A 25,660-nucleotide genomic window follows, 5' to 3' on the forward strand; every position below is an offset into this window, starting at 1 on the left:
AAGGAAGGAAGGAAGGAAGGAAGGGAGGGAGAGAGGGAGGAAAGAAGGAACAAATATAGAAATAGGGAGAGAGGAAGATATAGAGAGTTATGGAACAGAGAAAGATTGAGAGGGATAAGGAAGAGAGAGAGAAGGAAGTGAGAGATAAATAAGAGAGAAAGAGAGAATGAGAAAAAAGAGAAAACAAGACAAACAGACAAAGAGAGAAAGAATAACAGAGAGAGAGAAAGTAAGTGAGAGAAATAGAAAGAGAGAGAAAGAATGAGAGATAGGATAAGAATTGATAGAAAGAGAATGAAAAAAGATAAAAAGAAAGAGTGAAAGAAAGAGCAAAAGACAAAGAGAGTGAGTGAGAAAAGGGAGAACGGGAGAGAGAAAGAAAGGTAGATAGTGAAGGAGATAGAGGAAGAGAGAGAACTAGAGTGAAAAAGAGTGAGAAAGAAAGAAAAAACAAGAAAGAAGTAGGAAGTGAGGTTTAATGGACTCAGTCTACCAGTAAAAAAAAAATCATCTCATTGGCGAACCACAATAACCTGTCACCGGTGAGCTATTTTCAGAACGGATCCGCGAGCACCTCAGATGCCTTCAGGGGGCACCAGTGGTGCCCTTAGGCCCCAGGTTGGAGATCTCTGCTCTGATGAAAACAAAAGAGAAAAAGCACACAATTTTCAAAGTTTAAACGTGAGCACAGTTAACGTGTAGTTATGTTCCACCCGCTCTGAAGTGGACTCCACTTTGTCCCGTGTAAAGAAAAGTGTATCGATTTACTCGGAATGGCAACTATTTTAGTAGCTATGCGTTGGTTGATAAAAGCTGAGCTTGCAGGCAAAATGTTGGCACGCACCTTGGAGGAAAAATGCACGTGTTTTCACGGGGAAAACAACATGAGAAATGTTGAGTGAAGGGAGAGCGTGGGGGAGGGAGGTTGGGGGGTTAAGATATTTCTGTTCTTGCTGCTGGAATTACTGGAGGGACTTGAGAGGGACAAATCCTCTGCACAGAGAGACCCGGTACAGTTTCAAGTAATAGAAGAGGGAAAGAGGAATAGGGGTCACAGTGGAAAGCATGAGCAGAAGGAAAAAAGCAAAGGATATGTTCAAATAAATAAGTAGAGGCCAGAGGACTGCTGGATTCTCTCCAGAGCAGGGGTGTCAAACATGATGCCCGCGGGCCTGATCAAGCCCGCTAAGCATTTTAATATGTCCCACGAGACAACGCTGAGAGATGCATAAGACTCTTTCTCTCCCTCTCCTGCTCTCTCTTTCTCCCTAACTCTCTCTCCTCTTGCTTTTCTCTCTCTTAGTCTCTTTTTGCTCTCCCTGTCATTCCCTCTCTCTTTTTCTCCCTATGTCTGTCTTTCTGTCTCTTTAATTTTTTCTCCCTTTATGCCTCTGTCTTTCCCTCCCCCGTTTTCTCTCTTTTTTTCTCTATCTGCTCTTTATATTCCTTTCTCCCCTTTTTTTAATTGTCCTCCTATCTTTTGTCCCACTTTTCTACCATTCTAGCTCTCTTTCTGTCAATTACTCTCTTTCTCTGTCTCACCCTCTTTCTCTTTTTTCCATATCTTTCTTGCCCGCTCTACATATTTCTCTCACTCTCTCTCTCCCTGTGTCACTCTTTGTCTTTTTCTTTGTTTTCCCTGTTTTGTTTTCAATCTTTTTCTCTTTCTTTGTCTCTTTCTTTCTCTCCCCTTTGTCTCTTTTACTCTCGTTCTTATTTTTTCCACATTTTTTACTCTTTCTCTCTTTATTTCTCTCGCAATATCTTGCTCTATTTATCTCTTTCTCTTTCTCCCTGTCTCTTTTTCTCTATATCTTACTCTCTTTCTCAAATTCTCTCTCTCACCCTCTCTATTTGACTCTCTTTATCCTTTTTCAACCAGTCCAGGGGCCCCTTGAGAGTTTTTTTAATTCTACCATGATGTGCCCCCCAAGCTCAAATAAGCCCTGCTCCAGAACGAGGATGAGAGAGGAAAATGGAAACAAATAAGAACTGATATAGTTTTTAAACAAGTTGTTTCAAATTTTTTTTTATTTTTAAGGTCAAAAATGCTGACATGAAGAAATGTGATGTCAATTCTTGGGAACATAAACCATTTGAGTCAGATGAAACATTTTGGAAAGGAAAGTGAAATGAATTTTGGGGGTACGTTCCAAGGGAAGGATGTGCACCGGATGAGAGGAAGAAGTGAAGGACTTTGGCAGGAAATGGTCTAGACAACGTGACAAAGTGAAAGAGTTTTAGCTGCGTAACCCACAAGCAAAAATAAGCACCTACATATATCAGTTTACATGTTCCATACTGTCATACCTTTGCAGTAGAGGTAAGAATTGGAGATTAATGAATCGACAAGTGGTGGAAGCTGAAAAAAACACTTTTACGAGTTTTTTTCCGTGTGTTTTACTGTGCATTCAATAATTAAATAACCATAACCAAACTCACTTTTGCCATATATATTAAAATATGCACACTTTCAGCTTGTCTGTGTTGTTGTAAAATGGCCGCAGCACAGGGCACCCGCGCCCTATTGTTAAGTGCACCTGTGTATGTGTCAAATACAGAAATAGAACCAATTACAAAGACTTTGACTTTTCACACGGTGCCCTCTACGGATTCGGGAAGACGTTGCCATAGACAATCCAAAGCACGGCGATGAGAAAAGGGGACCGAATCCCTAGAGAGGAACGGAATACATCGCTCATCCTTCACAAAGAAGAAGAAAGTACAATGATGGTTGGATATTTAAAAACAAAATAGTCAGCAAGAGAGAACCCTGAGCCAACCCCAAACATAATGATAAACATTTTAGGAAGGACTCGGGCTTAAGATCTTTTCTCAAATTTTCAGCTTTTTTCCACTTATCGGTACTATACCAGGGGTTGCGAACCTATGGACAGCCGGCCATATATGGCTCTTTTCATGAGAGCATATGGCTCAAATATAAAAATCCAATCTTTGTTGTGTTCCTAACACAGGGGATATGATAAATGTTGGTATATGCGAAGCCAAAGCAACACTGGGGTAAATATTTGGTTAAGTCCAGTATATATATAGATCACTTTTTGGAATGCATTTTGCAGTCAAGGTGTCACACCAAATCACCCTGTTTTGGCAGTAGGTCTCTTAAAAATCCTTTTAATGAAAGCTCATTTAACTATGTATGTTCATTGTTGAGATCATTCATTCTGAAGACCCACAAAAAACACCCAAAACTCCTGCAAACCAGCAATTTAATTGGGTGAGTGGTAGAGGTGAGCATATCTCTACATACAGCGCAGAGCACTCCTTCCGCTCTCTCGCTCAGTGAGGTCTGTGCTGAAGGTGAATAAGATGATATATTTCTCATTTGCAGTATTTTCACGGACCAGAAAACGGAGACGGGATTCAATTGCGTTCGCTTACTCAGCTTTATTTAGAAGGAGGAAAGGGCTTGCACCCACGATCCGGTGATCGTCGGTCACGGGTAGCAGATCGCTTAGATACCGAAGTGGCACTTCCGTGTCGAGCAAAGACTATGTTGAGAACGAGGAAAAAACAGTTCGATGGCCGGGACAGAGGAGCAAAAACGTAAAACGGGTTCAGAAAAGAGGTCGGCATCGGGAATCAGACAGGAAACAGGGCAGGATTGAGTCAGGAGTCAAGAAGGGCTTGCGTAGCGTGTAGCTGAGGTTCGCAGACGAACTGACAATTGTTGACAGGAAGGTGGGGCTTTAAAAAGAGGTCAGCAGCCATTCAGCGTCCGAGGCTGTTCGGAGCAGACTCAGGTAATCAGTAATCATGACACACCACTCTCATGTAACTGAGTGGGGGAGACAAATGTATATTGGTATATAATTGATATGGGACACAGTCTCTAGTGTAATTCTTATTTAGTACATATTATTAACTCATCAAACGTTCACACAGTGAAATAAAATGTGGTGAAGAATTAGCTTTTGTCTGGAGAGCGGGTTTGGCGTTTCTTGTTGAATTTTGTCTTAAAAAATATAGTGTGTCACTCTTAAAAAAATGTTTTAAGATATATTTGCTTTTGTGGCTCATTGGGTCAAAAAGGTTCCCGAACCCTGTACTATACTGTTCTTACAGTGATATGTGAAACCCCCCTCCCAACCTCCTCCCTTCAACAGTATCTGGAGAAGAGTTATTACTATTGTTTGCTCAAGAGGCCTATTTCAAATATCTACCCATTCCAAAAAAAAGACCCAAAAAAAATCAATAGCACTGATCGATTGCAGGCTGTTTTCTCATCTTCTGCCTCCTCCTCCACAAGCTTCACCTGGTGTGTTGCTATCCTGGCTCAGAATCCTTCTTGCAAACACACTCCCAATCACGCATACACGCGTGCACCCCAGGGCCCGGGATCATGCTCATCTGTTTGTGTTGACGTATACAAGTTGCTGTTTCAGAGAAGGCGACAGTAGATGCATCACTTAGGTCCTTGAATTTCTACACACACAAACACTTAGGCACACACATGCATTGGCGATTAAAGTGTAACCTGTGAAAGCACGTACAGGCTCCCTTGTGCAGGATGAATGATCGGATGGGAGGCAGTGACAGGGAAAGGTGTGGCCCTGACTATATTTTAGCAGAGGGTGGAATTAGACAGGTGGGGAGGGGATACAATCCAAGAAGGAAAGGATGTTGATAAATGAAAAGGATGATTTATAGATGCTGCAGATTGTAGAACTCATACAACTTTGTCAAATTGCCCAAAAAACCATTTGAATCTGAGAAAATGTATGGCTTTCCTGAACGTTAATGCTACCTTTAAATGTAATAATGATGATTTCATTACTACTTTGCAATAGTATAAGAAATAGTAGAGGTAACTAACCATAATACTTTACACAGTGCTTTGTAAAAGTATTGCAACTTTTTGACATATTGCCATAATTTATGTTTCAAATTTATAGGTAAAAACTATAATGTTTTTTTAAAGGTTTAACAACTCATGGGACACAATTGTGAAAAGAAACCAAATGTATTGAACATTTTACATTGTTTTAATAAGTAAAAAGAATTGCAAAAATATTGGCTCACTTCGAGTTAATACTTTGTACAACCTCCTTTGTTGCTATCACGGGCAATGTTCCCTCTAAGCTTCCACGGGTCTCAGACAAAGTATTGGACGATCGCTTGAAACAACAGTGAGCAACATCAATCCTGCATGTTTCAACCAAATCGTTATCAAAAATATCCAAAACTTTGGATCAAATCAAGTTAAATTTAAAAAAAAAATTCCTAGCAATGCCAAATTATTTTTTCACATATTAATGAATTGGTACTATTGGAAAGGTTGCACAGTCCACTCCTGTCATTTGTCTCTACGACAACTTTAACGTATTACTAACATTTTGTGGATTTATTTAGTTGTGGTTGCACAATACAGAACTGTATATAATCACACTTTTTAGTGGAAGTAGTGCTGGAAAAATGATTGACTTGATATACAGTATTTGCAAATTATTTAAATCTAACACTAGATTTTCAGCAACCTCCAACCTTAGAAAAAAGAATATTTTTCATGTAAATGTAAACAGTCTCCTGTGACGTTTGACAACACAACAGAAGCAAAACAAATCAAGTTGGTGTATTAACATGGTCAAGCAGAAAGAATCAAATTTAAAACACTGCGGAAAGGCACAAACTTACTGAAAGTGTGCATCCACCAATGTGCATCCACCAGTTCAACAGCAAGGACGATCTCCTTTATAACACCTGTCCTAGCTCTCCTGTCTCCAGTTCCAGTTCACATGTGTTCTTACTTTCCTTCACTCAATCACGGTTTGATATGGACTTCAAAATACCTGGTTTGAAGCACAAAGAGGGAACCTGTGTTGTTTTTACCCACATGCATTGTTATTCGGGACGAATTTACTAGGGAATTCCTTTTAGCGATTTATAACCCTGATTTTTATGTGGTGAATAGATTCTTCTTGTGCGCTGAGAAGGTCTGGGCAGTGTGCAATTGCGCTTGTTTGCAACTTAGAACATTAATCACAGCCAAAAGTATTTTTTGCGGTTTAGAGGGATGGCCACGTCTTCGTAGGTTAGCAAAGGTTATATGCTCTCTCTATTTCGATGTTATTGCTGGCAAAATGCTTCTGGAGATGTATAAATGTTATAAAATGTTCTTGTTTCACATTCCTGCTTTAAACTTTTACCAACTTTATCCTAGACTTGCCTGGTGTGTTGTTCCATGGTTGTCATAATGCTGTCTTACTCTATTCACAGACCTCTTAATCCATTGCTGAGCATGTGTATTTAGATTTCGACTTAATGACACACAGGTACACTCTGTTTGTCATTGCCAGTCATTTAGGTTGACATTGGATCATTTAGAAGTCACCAGGGAACATCTGGAGTCAGTTAGCTAAGCTGCCAAACCTTTTTTTCAGTTTTTTCTTTGTAAATTTAACATAACATATTAAAGATGATTTGGTTCCACTTCAGATTCTGTCACCCATGTTCCCGATTCTTAGAAAATATTTACAGGTTTTAAGTTTGAAAACTAAAATGTGGAAATTTGACAAAAAGTGGTTTTGTAGGCCAACACCTTCGCTAGAAACTGTATGAGCCCCCACTGGTCTCACAGTGTCATTTTGATTGATGTTGTGTATATAGAATTTAAGGTAAAGGACACATATCCTGTGATTAGGGGATGATTACCCAAGGGTATTGTTGAAGGGGACTGAATGCATTTGTGTCATTTGCCATGCCTTCCAATTGTCAAAATAAATTGAAACAGTCTCGTTCTTTCTGATTCCCAGTGGGCCCACTGATTGGTCGATATTGCGGAACCATGGTACCGCCGGAGATCCAATCGTCGACCGGGATTCTTTCGCTTTCCTTCCACACAGACATGGCTGTGGCTAAAGATGGCTTTTCGGCGCGATACAACATGACTCACAAGGAAGTCAGTGAAAGTGAGTCACTGAAATTAACTCTCCTTCTAAAGCATTTTTCACACATTAAAATGCCACTCAAAGTGCTGTATAAAATCATTCAAGAAAACTAACAATAAAAGACACTAGAGGTCATGAACATATGGCTCGTGAGCCAGGTGTAGATCTTTTCACGAGAACATCTGTCTCGGAGATAAAATTCACTTTAATACATTAAGACAGGGAGTGCAACACCGTGTTTCTACCACTACATGCATGAGCGCTGTAGCGCTTTTACACCTTTAAGGGTCATAAGAAATGTCATTAGGATTTTTTCTTTGTCTCTTAACCAATGACACGCATGAAAATACATATACGAGTGGGACGTCTGCCTAGCTTTTTTCTGGAAATCGGGTTTGGTAATATTTTCAATTTTTTCTTTATATATAATTTGGCTCTCATTCAAAAAAGAATCAAAATATCTTGCTTACAAGGCTCTTTGAGTCCAAAAGGTCTCCGATGCCTGATATAAACAAACAGACAAACGCTGTGATGGAGAAATATGACAAGGCAAAGATCAACCATGTGTGGGACCTTATAGAGACTGATCCTCACTTATAAGGATGGTATCCCTCCCAGTCAAGAGACTTTCCATATGATTAATCACTGAAATATAAATGAACTTCAAAGAAACACAAGAAAATGAGGCAAAATAAGATAAATACAATTCAATAAAAGGTTGAGGGGTTAACCTAATAAAATTAAATGAGATCACAAGCCATGCATAAAAAGTGTCTCTGTTAGCCTCTTCCTAAAAATACCAAGAGTCCCCGCGGACTCAATGTCCTCCAGCATTCTGTTCCATAGGTGAGGACCAAAACGGCTAAATGCTGCCTCATCATTGGTTTGGTCCTCACCCCAGGAACGGTTAAAATACTGCTGCCAAAGGACATCAAGGTTGATACAATAAAAGCAGGTCAAATTGATAAGATGGCCCATTTAATGCCGAAATGTGTGAATACATTTTCAGAAGCATTGTCCCTGAGTCCCAAAACGTAATAGTACATTTTTTTTGTTTGTTTGTAGTTGTTTTTAAATAAATTATAAAGGGTTTGGCACAGCTTATCAGTATCAAACCTCTGGAAATGAGATTAGTATAATAAATCACAATTACATGTCAGGAATATCTTTGATCAGATCTTTGTCCACACATCGAGGAAGCCCCCACAGTAAAGCTTCCCTTTCCCGCATAATAAGTGTGTGTAGGCAGCCCCATATGGTGAATAGGCTTGGTGAAGCAGTGTGTTGAGAAAAGCAAAGCTATGGGTTATCTAGACATTAACACTTTCAACAGAGTTTTTTTTTAAGATGATCGGTGTGTGTGTGAACGGACTGTAAAGCGCTTTAGGAGGTCTTCAGTGACTCAAAAAGCGCTATATAAATTCGGGCCAATAACAAAGTCCCTTTAAGGCAGAGAGTAATGACGTTTCGTTCGCGTCCGCAGGAAAGGGATCACCGTGGTGATCCAAATCATGTAAACACATCACCTGAAACTCTGGACCCTGGAAAGTTCTTGCAGTGCTAATGCATAATTGCAGTGTTCTTGCAATAAAATGTTATTTTTCAAAGTGCTCTTGTGTTTATGGAAATAGAAGAAACTTAGCAATGTTTAACTGTTGTTTACTCAACTAAGGAAAAAGCTTGTTACATACTTTATTTTTCTGATGAAAAACAAAGGTTGAAGCTTTTTTTAGATGTGTCCTGTTTTTATACAGATATGGAACTAAATTTTCTGTAGGCCTTCCAAAAAAAATTGGCTTCCCATTTGAGAGAAACGTCTTGCATTGAATGAGTTGAAAATTTGTAAAGGCCCCTTCAAATTACTCCTCAAACCGTAGCTCAGGAGGTAGAGCGTCCTTGGGCAAGACACAGAATCCCTAATGACCCCGAGCAGGTAGTTGCCTTGCCTTGCTGATGCTGCTATTGGTGTGTGAGTGTGTGTGAAAGGGTAAGTGTGAAGCACATTGTAGAGTGCGTTGGAAGGTCTTCAGTGACTTAAAAAGCTCTATATAAATGCACACCATTTATTTAGAATATTTTGCCAATTAAAAAAAAATAACAATAATTTCCCATGTTAAACATCTGATTCTTTTGTTTACAGCGTTCCATTGCAGTAATCCTTTCGGCATGGAATCCGGAAAGATCACAGACGAACAAATCACAGCTTCGTCCAGTTTTTATGATGAAAACTGGTTGCCGCATCAGGCCAGACTCAACTATAACAACAATGGGTGGACGCCTAATGAGGACAGCAACAGAGAGTACATACAGGTAATGTGCAAGACATTCTGATAAGCAGGGTTTGCAGGGTTACTTTAGAAATCTTATCCGTCACATTTACTAGATACCTGTTAAAAAACAATCAGTAACGTAATTAGAATACCATCATATGAATGAAACTTGATTAATTTTAATTGCTTTTGGAATACCCCGAAACCAAATATGATAAAATAGACTTTACATTAAGAGAACATTAAGAAGCCAAAATTGTGTTAAACACGCCAAGTGTTCACTTTCTGAATTTCCAACCAACTCTGGGATGTCTTGTGTCCAAATTCAAGTTTTACTTCTTTAAAGTGGGGATTCCAAACTTCTTGGAAATATTCCAATTTATTAGGCTGGGTAAAACATTCTCACAGCATAACAATACAGTGACTGTAAAGTAGATTTCTAACCACAATTAGGTGCAAAATACAAAAAGGAGACAATTAATCTAATGTACTAAATGTCACTAGTCACAGCCTCACAAAACTGCAGGCTCACACCAATTCAACAAAATGAGTGCTGCATTAATGGAGAAATAGAATACAAAATAAGAAAAGTTATTTCTCCTAGAACACTGTGTGACATACATGCAATCTGTACAATCTGCGCAACAAATATGGACCTGACTACGATGCCCTTGCATGTCGTGTGTAAGCCTATCCATCTCTCTAGTGTCTGCGATTGAATTTATGATAGAAACAATTTGTCTATCGGCACATTATGTATATTTAAATATACTCTAAGATAAATTGTAATCCTGCAAAGTAATCCTTATTTTATCTAATTATACCTGTCATTTGATTACATCTTTTTTGCAACTGTAATGGAATCAAATAACATTTTTTTTTGTTTCCCAATTGCGCAACGCCGTTACATGTGTTTTGTTACTCCCCTAGCCTGCCATTTAGGACAAAAATTGTTCTGTTTTTGCTTTCCAAAACAGCTGTAGAGCTCCTGTTTTCCTGAATCTCTGAACCAGGTTTATATCAGAATAGAGATCTCAGGTGAAAAGGGATGTCATTATTTTCGCAGCATATTTGTCCTTGTGCCGGCGGGTCACGCATAATAGTTCTCTAATGCTATATTTGTATCAGTAGGACGGAGGGAGCGAGAGTGGGAGGTGCAGTGTTATCAAGGTTTAACAGCGCTATGGCTCAGAAAAGCATTGTTTACTGCGTTCCATCACAGTGCCAACTTTGTGCCAGCCACTTGCCAAGCCTGAGTTATGAGCTTGTCTGGTTCATGGGGGAGAGAAGGAAAGTGAGAGTGTGCAATTCACGCTCCCCCTAGACAGAAATGGATTCTATGCAGCCAACGGGTCCCTCCTCCGTGACACTCCTTCTGTAAACAGTAGATTATCTTGTTGGATGTCACCTTGTCTTAGCCTCTCAAAGGCAGCCCAAGTATGCTTCAGATTAGATGATTTACAAGATCTTGATTCATTTTTAATGTTTTCGCTTTAGTACCTTTAAGCTGTATTGTGTTCTTTAGACTTTTAAAACAAAAACAAAACTTTTGTGTAGTTGCTGTTTTTGACCATTAACTCAAACACAGGTTCTGTGAAAAAGGAATTTTTATGCGCACACTGAACTCATGCTTGAAATCCTTGAAAATATTTGAATTTTCAAGTATTGATAAGTTCTTGAATTTTGGGTGAAGTGGTCGTAATTGCTTGAAATTGTTGCCATATTTTACAACAAGTCTCCTTAAAAATGACGAAGACACTGCTCTCCGGCTGCTTCGCTTTTCCTTTGCATTTATTCTTCTGTCGTTTTGAATGGCACCTGGCGTAAGTTTCAATTGCTTTGTTTTATGAAGTGTTATCCCCTTTTGGGCCGCACCCAAAAGAACAAGTGCATGTTTCACCTAAACAGGGCACTTTTAGATGTGCATTAGTGCAAATATTACATATCAAATATGAAAATTAAAAATACCAAATACATGATAACGCCGATTTCTTCTTTTAATAGTACTGGAGATATTTAAAAATTGTCTTTCTAAGTCCCTAAAAAGTGGTTGAATTTGGCCATGAAAACAGTGTACAAACCCGGTACGTACTAGCATACTCCACATCTGCATTAGCTTACATCTTTTCCCTTCAAACGCCTACCGATATAATGTTTGTTTTTTAATTCAAACAACAACAAAACAATGTTTGACTTTAGACTAGAAGTTTAGTCAATGGCTGCTTATAATAATTCTGCAATAATTTAATGCAGAAAATGAATTAATAATTTGAATAAGAAAATGTATTATTCTACTTAATTATATTTGCATGTATTTTTTCCTTCTACAGTGAACTTTCAAGCGACTTTATTTTTGAACTTTGTTTATAATAAACCTCATTCATGTCAAGCAACTCAGTGTCCCACAACAAAATGTTCATTAACAATATTGATGATATAAGGAAACACATGTACAATATAACATGTTAAACTACATAAATAAACATGTTTGAAAAAAAAAAAGATTTTTTTTCTTGTATTTTGTAAGGGAAGATACGACAGTTTGTAAGGGCATAGAGCACACTAATTTTTGGGGACCCATAGATCTCTGCTGGGACCCATAGATTTTTGAGCATGCGAGTCCCCAGGACCCATCACTTTTCATAGGTAAAATGAACACTGCTTTAAATATTCAAAAGGTTGGCATATATGTAACAGGACGTCATCTCGTGCAAGTCAGGTCAAGTCAAGTTATGTTTATTTGTATAGCCCTTAATCAGAAGAGGTCTTAAAGGTATGCACAGACCACACAGCATTTTTGATTGATTTTTTTGTATCTGATGTGGTAAATTATAACTTCATCTTTTTTCAAAGACCTCATTTCTATTTACTTTCCACCAGTGATGGCCAAGTATCTATGCCAACTATTGGTGCCAATACCAGCTTTTTTAAGGTATTCATACCAGTTTCAGCTTCCTTTAGAACCCTTTTAACAATCTGGAACCGAAAATTAAACGATGGGTACATTGCCACTAAATACATCCAAAAATAAGTAAATGTCGGGGTTGAAAGGTATTTCCATAAATTATCAGATATTTTTGCAACGGGAAATACATTTTTGCACTAATTGTAATAGCCATGGTATTGGTATCAAGAATTACCCTATATTTGAGTACAGTATCTGTCTGAACCATAGATCTGTTCTTTCCACACTTTGTCCAAAAAATGGTACTTGGATTTTCAACATCAGCATAGGTGTGAACTTCAATGGAGAAAATCCTGAAGATACTCGTGCAGAGCTGCATCACTAATTAATTGATTTCTGACAAACGCGCGGAGCGTGGCTCGTGCCGAAATAACAAAGAAAAAGTGAATTGCAAACATTCCTTTTAATATATCTCCTGATTAAAGTATCACAGCAACAATTCTGTTCATGCATGCATGCTTTCAGCTCTCTGTTGTGCCATTTCGTCTTTGAAATGAAATGAAATGAAATGATCTGCATTTCTATAGCGCTTTTCAAGTCAATGACTTCCCAAAGCGCTTTACAATGTGCTTCACATTTCCCAATAGCGGCCGTGATCTGTGCAGCCATGTAAGGCTGCTAACCTGCTTATTGGGGGTATTGGGGGTTCAGTGTCTTACCCAAGGACACTTCGACACGTAACACGGACGAGCCGGGATTCGAACTGGGATCCCTTGATCCCAAGACGAGCGCTCTACCTCCTGAGCTACTGCCGCTTTGAATTTTATTTTGCAGCCAATGGGACACATGATGGAGATTGAAATGTTTGTTCTCTGTTGCCTTTTTATGAGGTTTTCTCCTCTTAAGGATAGTACTTCATTTGCAAATGTATGAAAACAATGATAGATGGGAACAACAAGTACCACATTTTCCACTATAAAGTGCATGGAATCAAAACACAGTACAAATTTAAAAGTACTACATTAATACTTTCATCAGTAGAAATACATCACTGATCTCAATGCATAACATTGGATGCAACACCAACCAAAGCTACTGAGGTCTTGGCACAGGAGCGCACCCTATCTTACCCACTAAGCCACCAGAGATACATCTAACACATGAAAAAGTATTTTTCTAAACATCACACTGTTTGTAGTTTGTGGTGTTATTATTGAGCCAGGCTGCAAAAATATTGTAAGACATGAAACTTGTCTGTGGTGCTGAAAAGGTCGAGGAGCACTGAAATGCAATATTGTATGGCCAACTCGCAAAGTCTTTAATAAGCGAATGAGAATCTGAACTGAATGAAGAGAAAAGCATTGTGGCAAGCAATGTTGTCGTTCTGAACTGAATGAAGAAAAAGGCATTTTGGGAAATAATGACGTTGACAAGAAAGGTATAAATAAACACATAGCTGCATGTATTCAACGTTTGTGATCAATTTGTGTTATATAATTTCTCAAATATATCCAGTCCTGTAACTAAAAAGAGTGCTATTATTAGATACGACCTAATACCTTTTCAGGTATTGTCTGAATCTGCAGTGTTCTAGTGGATAGGATTCAGCATTCACCGGGCCACGATCCGGGTTAAATTTTCGTCGTCTACATAGTTTTGCAATTGTGATCGACCGATCCCTGTTGCCACCATGTTCATCTAATTGTGGTCAAAGATACATTTTATCAACGCATTTTTGATTTTGTCCTCATATACAGTAGGTCACAGAAGTGAGTAAACCGCTCACATTTCTGCTGAAATTTTATCATAATGTTTAAGGACAACACTAAAAAATCATCGCTTTGACACAATGAAATGTAGTCTGTGTAAAGCTTATATAACAGTGTAAATCTATTTTTCTCCCCAAAAAACTAAGTAGCTGAACCCCTGGTGAGTAAACTCTTTAGTAAAAGTTCCTGAAGTTCAATATGTTGTGTGGCCACCATGATTCTGAAAAACCACTCCTGGCCATGGATTTCACCAGAGCCTCACAAATTGCCACTGGAATGCTAATCCACTCTTCTATGACAACATGAGTGAGCTGGGGAATGTTCAAGATCTTGTGCTTCTCCACCTTCTGCTTGAGGATTCCCCAAAAATGTTCTATTTGATTTAGATCTGGAGATATGCTTGGCTGTTCCATCATCTTTACCCTTAGCCCCTTTTAGAAAAGCCTTGGTCATCTTGGAAGTGTAGTAGCATTGCCCTGCGATACAATTTCAGGACAGAGGGGATCATTCTCTGCTCCAGTATTTCGCAGTACATCCTTGAGTTTGTGTTTCCTTTAATGAAAATAAACGCCCCAATTCAAGTCGCACTCATGCATCCCCAAACTATGACATTCCCAACACCATGCTTGACTTTAGGCACGACACAAACGTGTTTGTATTCCTCAGCTGGTTGCCACCACACATGCTTCACACCATCTGAGCCAAATAAATAGATCGCAAGATATTTTTTCCCAGTAAGCCAAGGCTCTCGTTTACATACTTCTTTTGATTGTCTAAAAGCGAAGTCTCATAATGTAATCTCTGCAGAAATGTGAGGGTCGTCCTCACTTTTGTGACATACTGAAAAGTGGACCAGATTATAAAGCGCACGTTCAAATTTCTGACCAATTTGGGGGTTTTATAGTCCAAAAAATAATTACAATAATTCAGAAGCCAATATGTAACTTGAGGTCCAAAGCTATTATTTCTGTACTTCTTGTTAATATGTTTATCAAAAATACAGAGCAGGCATGTAATAATGTCAGTTGTTGACATTCCTGTTCTCTTTGTACGTTGTGTGGCTGCCATTGTAAAACTGTTGCACTCGTCAGACTCTTAATGGTTTGTGGCAGTGGGCTGGAAATGTAAAATACTGGAGGCGACCTCCCGTCTTGTCTTTCTGTCTGTCTCTGTCGACGGCCACTAGCGTTGTTGCAAGGGTGCCACGTTCCCCTGAGACCCACAGCTGTTTGCCCGTGTTAATGCCCATCTGCATGTAACTGCATGCATGTATGTGTTACCGGGTGAGAGAGTTGGGGGGACAGTTTCCGTCTTGACAGGCAGCTGTCAAATGCTATCATGGCTGTCGGGTGGTACCTCTTTATACGAGCACCTCTAAAGACAAGAATTTTAGTATACAGTAATGCCTCTCTTATCGCTGTTAATGGGGACCAGAACCCCCCTCGAAAAAGTGAAAATCTGCAAAGTAGAATCGCACCTTCATAAAGCACCTAAGAGTCAAACTTACCTAAAGGTTACGTCCTTACAAACTGAGTATTCGACAGTAAAAAAAAAATAACCTCTAGACATCTACAAAAAAAAACACAAAACCCACAATTGCAATTGAATGAATGGGTTGTAATATCATTATTCAAAAGTACAATGAAATTGGAGGGCTTTTTCTTTCAGGGTAAGAAACCGATGTTGAGACTGGCAGCGAGCTGCACGGAAGCGTTGAGTATCCTTTAATTGAACCAGCTCTCTGCAATGATTGGAGAAATTGGCGAAAATTAGCTTTGAAAGTCTTTAAATAGGATTGAATTTATTAGAACAAACCCTGTTTTTCGTTAATATCATCTTATTTATCTTATTACCGGATACTTTCTGAATAAATCTGTTGTGTTTGGAAAAGATCCCTTGGCATCTGTGGTTATAAAATGTAGGCTGAATGATGAAGTTTAATACTAAAAAAAAAATAGCTAAACATTTGGAGTTAACATTATTTTACTGATCTGGCCTATATGATTAACAGGAAGTCTGGATCCCGCCCCTCTCTATGTCAAAAGGAGTAAAAACTTTTTTGTTTGATTCTGTTCAATTCACTTAATATGGTATTGCAATTTACAAGGATAAATTACTCTTTGAATGGATTCTGTTTATGTTAGGCACTATTCCATTTCTGTAACAACTTTGTTTACTGTTTCCGAAGCCCGAAAATGTATGGGTTGACCTGAACCCCTCCCATTCAGTGACAGCGCTTTTCACCAGATGTGAGTGGAGTAGCCAAAAACTTTACTTAAGTAAAAGTACTTTTATTACAGAATAGTATGACTGCAGTAAAGTTTTAAAGTAGTCATCCGAATAATTACTTGAGTATAAAAACGCAACTCAAACACTGAGTAACTTGATTTTTTTTTTTCAAAGTTCAATAATTACATCACATTTTTCAAGTCCATCCAATCAACAATAGATTACAAGTCTTTGACAGTTTATTTTGGTGAACCCTTTCTGGATTAACAAGTATCGACATGTGATGCTATGACAGTATAAAAATATAAGAGTTCCCAACCCTGATATCAAGTGCCACCTGATGGTTGTTTGGGTCACTGGTCAAATCTAAATGAATGAAACGAGGTCTCTGACAAAATAAATGTGCCCTAGTGGAGACAGACGCATACTAATGTAGAAGGGATTTAAATAACGGCTTTGATGTAGCCTAATGAACCGGAGTAAATGTTCATTTTCTTCCCCGCAAATCCACTCAAGTAAAAGTAAAAAGTATAGTTGTTTAAAAATAATTCTTAAAGTACAGAGTGTCCCAAAACTTAAAGTAAATGTAACGGAAAAAGTCCTAACTAACTACCTCTGCTTTTCACATAGTACTACTGTAAGTAGGAAAAACACAGAATTTGTTAACCTAAGAGGGAGTGTGAAAAGATGCTTCATAGTCTTCTTGGTCTTTTCCTAATGTGATTCTGTTGTGCTACAGTATGAAGCATTGGTGCTGATTGATGATGTGAGTGCCGGTGGCTGTGTTATTCCAACTGTTGTGTGATTGATGAGTATTCTTTCTAGGGAAGCTTCACTTAGCATCCGTCTGGATCTCGGGGCTCTCACTCTTATTTGGTCTTCACCTCCTCCTCCTTTCTTTTTCCTCTCCTAACTCGCTCCTCACCTCTTCTCGCCCCCTTTATGTGTTCTTCTCCTCAACTCAGGACTATCGATTAGGTGTCTTTGTGGATCGCTGTCTGGGCCTAAGTGAGGAAGTGTGTGTGTGTGGTGGGAGTAGTCTAAGACACCTGTCTTCCTGACAGGGAACAAACGCTGCATTTTGCCTCCCCTGGCGCAGCGTATTGTACCCTTGTGGGCCGCCCAGTGCTACCCGCATAATATACACATCACACATTCTGACTCGGGTTATGCGTCACATATCTCTATTGTTGTTGTTTTTGTCCTTATGTGAATGCCAGCTGTTTCATATGCCACAGTGCTATATAGGAATGTTAATGTGTCACTACATTTGAAATTTGTATTCAAGTGATGAGGTGAGATGCCAGTTAACGTGTCTGGCTAACACTCAGGGGTTCAGGGTTCTGAAACTACTTTATTTATGGATGTTCTCCCTGAGATACCATGAGATCCCACCAAGAACAACACAATTACAGGAATGTCGGTCTACACTGAGTCATACTAGGACTTCTGTAGTTATTTTGTTGCAATAGGATCTACAGGTAAGATTTAGCCTAAAAAATCCAGCCCAACCCAGGCCTGCGGGTATTTAAGCCCGACCCGGCCAACGCCCAACTACCGTAAATTCCGGACTATAGAGCGCACCTGATTATAAGCCGCACGCACCATATTTTACGGGTTTTAACAGATTTTGTCTTTACACAAGCCGCATCTGTACATAGGCCGCATGAGTCCACGCTAAAACTTGTGAATAAGTTTGTCCTGAAACTGACTATAGTCGCCGCAATTGTGACTGCAGATATGGTATACAGTGCAAATATCGCAGTCGGCAACATGAATGGAAAATTATGCCGGTAGTTACAATTTAATGCAGACCTTTAAAGTCCAGGTCCCGTTAAGTAATCCAATGAAAAAAATGGATATTTCCAAAGTTAAGGGTGGGAAAAATAAATATCCGCTATTGTCCGCTGCAACAACAAACAAATTTAACTCAGCTTCACCCCATTTCCCGTCAGCTCGCGTTTGCTCCGCCTCTTCTTTTTGATTTGACGGTAGAAAACATATCACAATACGTCTCTAAAATAAATACATTACAAAAATAAACAGTTCCAAATACATATAATACATGGTTACACATATTTACAAAGAAAGACGGTACACCGAGAGAGTTTTCAAAGCTTTATTAATGATAATAATATAACTTTCATCCCAAACCGTGCCTGTGAAAGGTACCACTATGCTACCCCTAACACGCTCGCTACGCATTTAGCGTAGCTGATGAAAAAAGTCGTACCGCGATTGCGAAATTCACGGTAAACCATCCTCATCTTTCTCCTTGTAATTGTCATCATCAAGGGCGTCTTCCTTATTATAGGGGAGAACCTTTGTCAGACGCACAATTCGAACGTAAACAGTGAGGATGCAGTCTACGTCGCCGCACTTATTCCACCGGTCTAAATCTTACCTTTCGTACTCAAGTAACGCTGGTGGCCGCTAGAAAATTTTCATAAATAGGCCGCTTCACTGAATAAGCCGCAGGGCTGAACATTTGGGAAAAAAGTAGCGGCTTTTAGTCCGGAATTTACGGTAAGTAACTTGGATTGCAGGACCAAGCTTGAAGCAAACCCAAAATTGTATATATTTTTTGTAAATGGTATTCCTACCCCCGCGACCCTACTGGGGATAAGCGGTGCAGATAATGTATGTATGGATGGATGGATGGGTCCTCTTACGACGAACCAAGCAACCAAGGATTCAGGAGGAGGGAAGGTGATTTCTAATAACAAATTAAAGGCTGCCTTTCGTAACAAAATATAAGTTAAACAAGACTATGTATACATTCATATGTTTTATGTTTCTGTGTCTGAAGAGGTTACATTAACGAACACTTTTCCATTATTGACTAATTTTTTTTAACGGTTGATCATGCAATTTGAGGCAGTCTGCCATTTCGAACAAACAAACGACAGCAGCAGTATGCCCTTAAGAATATGGTACTTTGAGAGCAAAAGAGAGGGAGAGAGGCAGAGAGCTGAAACAGAACAATTATGGGTGGACAATAATAATATAAAGGGTCAACAATAGGGAAGCCCGTCCTGGATTGACATTTTAGGCCTGACCCAGGATGAAATTCAGGTTGGGTTAGGCTCTGACTTCGTCTTAAGAGTTTACCTCTGATATGATCTCAGTGTCTAGTAGAGCCATTATCTACAGTTATACTTACCAAATTGAACTAAGCTTTTGTAAGGGTTAGGCGATTGATAGATCCAAGTATTCTTTTTTGGAAATTTGACTTTAAGTTTTTGCATGAGCAATGGCAAAGTCTTAAGTCTCAAAATGTTTCCTTAAATGCCAATTACCTGTTCTCAAATTCCTCCTCTGAATGTGTGGTACGGATTGTAATCTTTATTTATCTTCACTAATCAATTTATCTTAACAATTTGGCTGAAAATGTGGTACTTCATTGGAGATCAAAGATCCATAAAACTGCTGCAATGAATAGAATAGATCAAAACTATGAATGATTCTTCTCGTCCGGTTCCATGATTAGCTATTATCGTTCTGCTAACAGTTTCAATAAAATGAATCCCTCCTCCTGGGTTATATATGAACTAGATCAACAAGGTTACCGAAAGTCATTTTGAGGCTTCACTTCTTGATGTAAGCTCGCCTATCTGAGAAGATGTCCCTCATACATCAAATATTCGGACAAAGAGCAGACGCAAGGTCGAAAATGCAGTTCTGGTAAAATGCCACATATATTAACAGCAGGGCCCGCATGCGGCGCTGCATCCGCAATCAGGCTGGAGAGGTGATTATAGCTATTGTATGGCAGGAAATTAAAATGAGCCCCTGGTCATCACTATCGATCTACCGAAGGAGAAAACGGGAAAGGGGAGGTGGAGGGAGGCAGAGTGTGAGCATGAGGAGCATAAAGTAGAAGGGGAAGGTGAGAAATGGCTGATGAATTGTTGATGTCTGTATTTGCATGTTTATGTCTGTCTTCAGGTGGTTTTAACACTTTGAGACATTAATTGTGAGGGCCTGTTGACACTTTAAGGATTCAGAGTCCCAGACTTGAATTTCAATTAGGTCAAATATAGATTTGAGCAGAAGAAGAAGCAATACTTATTTTCTATTCACAATACTTTTTGTTCTTTGAGGACATGGACGTCTTGTTTTGTTTCAGCTGATTTATGTCATTGTCTTATCATATTTACCAAAAAAACGTATTCCTGTTTACAGCAGTCCATGTGCACCCATAAATCTAGTTGAACATTCATTTAAATGTGCTTTTTGTTCGTATTGGCAGGACTTGTAATGTCAAGCCAAGGTTAATGTGAATCAACAACCAAGTTTTATCCTGACGTCAATGTTTTTCCTTGTTCACAGGTGGACCTGTACACCTTGAAGGTGATCACAGGCATTGCAATGCAGGGTGCCATTTCCAAGGAGACCCAAAAGTCCTACTATGTGACCACTTTCAAACTGGAGGTCAGCACCAATGGCGAGGACTGGATGGTTTACAGACACGGCAAGAATCACAAGGTAGAGTCACAAACCACACGCACTCGGAAGAAAAAGCCAACTACAAATAGTGCGAATGCTCTTGAGTGACATGCGGTCCATGACATGGGCAAGCGTGTTAATTACAGGGAAGAAATTCAAGCCGGAATTTTCAGCAGCGAGTTGACCGCAATCCAAGAGCATTCAACCTGTCTGTCTGCAATTATAAACGCCGTCATTCATTTGGCTCAATTTAGAGGCTTTAAAACCATAGCACACGTCTTGCGACACTTAATGGTACCTTACATCATTTCGTGTGACCACACAGCACAATCTGCTTTCCCGATCACATCTGGTTACTGTTACCTCTTTGAGAAAAGTTCTGATGATTGTCAGCCAAAGGGAGCTCTTCTTCAACGTTTCTCTAAGGTGTTTGGACTTATGCTGCAGTTGGGATGCTGTGAAGAGCACAAGCAGATGCTTATCTGAGGTCTTAAAATCTCTGCCGACGCGGTTGAATAGAAAAAGCCTTCCTGCACTGGGGCAGCAGTTGTGGCTGTTTTTACCATCACAGACGTTCTTCTCGCGCTGGCGGTCGACACATTTTGTCCTGCGGTCTAACACCATGTCTAGCGCTGGGCTGTAAACCCTTCAAGAACACTCACATAAAGCCGCTCGCTCGCATACTAAATCTCCAAACTCTCAAGGGTAGAAACAAGAGAAGCAATGAAAGCATTCTTTTATTTTTTAGTTACAGACCCCAAAAGGTTTATATTGGCCAGGGAATAGAGTAAGACCCTTTTTTTCTAATCCATTTTCAAGTTGCTTAAAAAATACACAGAGAGAAAAACATCTTATTGAGGAATGGTCATAAGGTTACACAGATTGAATTTTTCATCAATGAAGCATGCGACTGACTCAACGTCTAAATTGGGGGTCGGAACCTAAAGAGTCATGAAAGCAAAGATATTTAAGCACCATTTGAATATATATATATATATATATATATATATATATATATATATATATATATATATATATATATATATATATATATATATATACATAAAGTTATTTTTTAAGAATTTCACCTTTAGCTGTTTCCCAGTTGAATGCTGACGTAGACACATATGGACTAAGCCAGGGGTCGGGAACCTTTTTGACTCAAAGAGCCATAAAAGCAAAATCTATAAATTTTATTTTGGGAAAGAGCCACACCATATATTATGAGACAAATTTACTAAATTGCTAAACCCGCGCCCCAGACAAAAGCTTAGTCTTCAGCACATTTATTTTTGATGATTTGATAAAAATTATGAAAAGAGAATAATGCCAGAGCCCGTGTCCCAAAATCAACAAACATACCACTTTAAACTTGTCTCTTTCTTGCAATTACTCAAGATCGGTTAAACTCATTTTGACCCTTTTTTTCATACATATTGGTTTCAAAACCAGATGTAAGCAGTTATTTTGTAAAAACGTCACAACATTCTGCAAACAGGGAGCCTGATGTGCGCAGACAGCGTAGGGCGAGAGATGGGAGGGAGTGCTTGCACTTTTTGCATAGCTCCACCCATGCCTCCCACTCACCCAATCAAAAAACTTTAAGTTCTCTTCTGGTGTTTTGGCGGATTTACAGTTTGTTCTGTGGATTCATCATAAGGTATCTGAACACTGAAGACAGATAATATAGTGATGTTTTATATAACGGATTATTTAGTGTTGTACAGCCAGAACGAGTTTTTTTTTTTTTTTGTGACACCTTGACTGTAAATTGTAGTGAAAAACGTGCCCTATATATACTGCAAAGTACTGCCACACTGTTAACTTTGGTTTGGCTCTGCGTGTATCTGAACAGGATTAGTGGCTCATGTTTTGGACGAGATGGAGAAAATTTGCATGCAATCAAATTTGTTTCTGAGCCACAGGTACTCATAGAAAGAGCCATATATGGCTCGCGAGCCATAGGTTCCCGACCCCTGGACTAAGCAATTGTTGCGAATGTTTTGCCTGGGTGAAGTCTTGGCGTGGAGGGACTCACATGGATAAAACATCCATTCCTTGTCTTGTACATAAATACACACACAAAATAACAAACTCACTCAAAACCCATTATTGCTAAATTTGCATCAAGCATTTCTTCACGAAACTCTACATTTTCTTTACCTTCTGAATCCAAAATAGATTTAAAAAGCCTAGCATTATCTATATTCTTTTCTTTACCAAATCTCACATTCACTTTTTATCCCCAATTTTTGAAATTTACCAAGATCATGCAGCTACTTTAACGTATGTAAAAACTAAAAGGAAATACAGGTTTTAGTTTAAAATAATGTACTGTCCCTCTAGAATCCCACTTCGCACTTCAGAACCCACGTTATTCCCCCAACCTGTTGTATTGGAAAAGAGATAAAATCTCATATTTCATATTTGTATTAGTGGTACATAGTTAAGCCATAAAACATAGCAGCAGAAAATATAAGCTTTAAGACATAACCTAAAAAAATTTGGTAATACTATACGCATACAATATTTTTTTGCTATTCACCCAGCATGAACAATGTTTTATTTTGAACAATACTCATTTCTGGAAAGAATTGTGAAACTTTCCAAATTGCAAAAGAAAAAACAAAACAGCCAGTTTGATGTAAATGTTCCCAAAAGCATCATTATTTCTTTTGTGAGATGGTACTGTTCCCACCGGTTTTAATGCAGCGGTGTTATTGATGAACTCATAAAAGATGTAGCGACGTTTTTGGACAGAGCTAACGAGAGGGAACCCGCTGAAAATATATCCGTTGATGCAATTTTAGTATCAGTTGGCGCCCGATGGCTCTTCTTAGCTGATCTACCTCACACCGTGAAGCCGCAGCATTTGAAATGGCGTAAGCGGCCATAATGCATAAATCATTAAACAGCAGTGGTCAGAATGATTTTATTTTCTAAAGTGTGGATCTCATCATGGAAGCATTCAGATAGAGAAAGTACCTTTTTTTTATAAATGCCATGAGAAAAAAACATGTTTCTACTTGGCTTCTACTTAAGGACTGTATGTGGCCAAAACATGTTAGAGCTTTAAGCAACCATGTCAAAAACACGGCCCGTGGGCCGAATGCTCCTTCCCGCCGCTAGAGAGCAGGAAAAGTGTAAAAGAACTGACGTCCAGTCTGGTTTCATGTTAAATACAATATTGTGCAGTATTTTCTTAGCTTTCTAAGACTGGTAGTATGAGCCAATGTTATTACCCGCTTACTGCTAAAACTTTTATTTTGTATTTCTTTTCTATTTATTTCAAAGCAGTATGACAATTGAGGCAAGTATATTTTTACTCAGAACTCCCACTTGAGTTTGTTTGTTTCTGATGATTGTGATGAGACATGGCCCTAGTGGTTATGGGATCCAACCAACCCACCAACCAACAAACCATACGAATACAAATTTAACTGAATTAAAGTTTCTTGTACCGCTAGGAGGTACTAAATATTACACAATCTCTCATTGTCTGTGCATAAATGCTTCTAATGTCTTTAGAAAAGATCCATTATTACTGTGATTATAGTTCTACAGGGTAGGCTACAACTGGTGGCTGAATGATAAAGCATCGTACTGAAAAAACAAGCTAAATATTTGGCATTGAGATTTTTTAATTGATCTGGTCCATTTGAGAAAGCAAAGTCTGAATCCAGCCCCAGACCCGAACTGACTTTAATACCCATGGCCTAAAGTGATCACATCTTGGCCAGTTTTTTATATTCACCCTTTTCATCCTCTCATGCACACTATTCACATTTTAATTTGCATTCTTCTCTCCTTCCCGTTTTTATCCCCCTCTGAGTTTTCCATTACCTTAAATCTGCTAATACACAAAGGCGCTCGAATAAAGGCCCGGGCGTTAATCTCACTAAATTGTTGCCATTTGTACTTTATGAGCAAGAAACATAAAAGAAGGTCAACCTGTCAAGAACATTAGCTGATTCTGCCCTCAGTAGAATGCACTTATACAAATTGTGATTGTACATTACAGTCTCAAGAAACAAGCCTCACAAAGCAAGCCTATGCAAAGAGGAATGCTAACATCTGCGAGGTAGAACTCATATGTGAGGTGCAACCAACACATGCAATATGATTTGTGTGATCAGTAATGTATTTGATGAAGTAATTCCAGGCCTAATGTGAGCCAGATGATAAATACGGAAAACAGTGCGGCCGGCTAGGAAATTCAAGCAATGCAAACAAAAGATAAAGCACTTCACTGAACCGTTAAAGTGGACTGAGCCTGCGACCTGAGTCAGAAAGCTCGGGGTAGAAAGTTTCCGGGGAACAAGAGAGCGAATGAAGAAAGTGCACAGACAAGGCAGGAGGGGGGCAAAATGAGGTTGCAATGGATGGATTGGAGCGCAAATGGCGCCAGGGAGCAGAAGGGGAATAATGAGAATAGCGGACAGGGGTGTTGCCTGCACAGATGTCTCCAGATAGATCCGCTGGCCTCCAGAATGCAGCCTGGCGGAGGTGAAAGGAAGGGAGAGAAAATAAAAGGACGAGTGCAAGTACTTGGGGAGTTGAGCAGAAATCAGGAGGGAGGCGGAGGTCGAAACAGGAGTGATAAATGAAGACGCTTCGTGAGGAAATGGAAAGGAAAGGACAAATGGGGAAATTATCAGGTAGTCATGTATCATTTCCTGTATAAAACATTTGCGCTCAAAACAAACACACCCACACACTGAGTTTTGGGCGCGTTACTGCGGAAAATTAATTAGTAGCCGTTACCAGTTACTTCATTTAACAAGTAATTGTGTAGCCCCCGGACTACTGGCACCCAAAAGGAGCGTGTTACTTCAAAAGTAATTATTAAATTACTGTTTGTACTCGCATTTAAGTTGGCCACCTTAAACTGCTGAAAAATAGTCACAAAATCAAAAATATAGAAGAAAATGTGTACACCAACTTGTGGAAGCAATGGAGCCTTTATATTTCTTGTCTCGTGTAATCTTCAGAGCTTAAAAAAGAAGATTTAGACGAGACACTCTATATCCATTTTGTTTATGAGCTTCAAAACACTCAAAGATTTTGTCTATTGCGGTACATTACTAATCGAGACATTTTCTTTTTTCCAGGCGTGGTGTATTGCAAATA

General features: G+C 39.1%; 1 protein-coding gene across 2 annotated transcripts in view; it reads left to right on the plus strand.

The window, feature by feature from the left end:
• The window catches only part of LOC148353279 (neuropilin-2-like), a 175,978-nt gene that overhangs the window by 52,676 nt on the left and 97,642 nt on the right, over positions 1-25,660 (plus strand). For both annotated transcript variants that reach the window (XM_088353589.1, XM_088353590.1), the window contains exons 5-7: positions 6,774-6,929; positions 9,049-9,218; positions 20,414-20,569. In XM_088353589.1, coding sequence (XP_088209715.1) covers positions 6,774-6,929; positions 9,049-9,218; positions 20,414-20,569 — 482 coding nt within the window. The remainder of the gene's footprint in view (positions 1-6,773; positions 6,930-9,048; positions 9,219-20,413; positions 20,570-25,660) is intronic.

The sequence above is a fragment of the Urocampus carinirostris genome, chromosome 14, assembly GCF_059441175.1.
Source record: "Urocampus carinirostris isolate Australia breed hairy pipefish chromosome 14, RoL_Ucar_1.0, whole genome shotgun sequence".
Lineage (NCBI taxonomy): Eukaryota > Metazoa > Chordata > Actinopteri > Syngnathiformes > Syngnathidae > Urocampus > Urocampus carinirostris.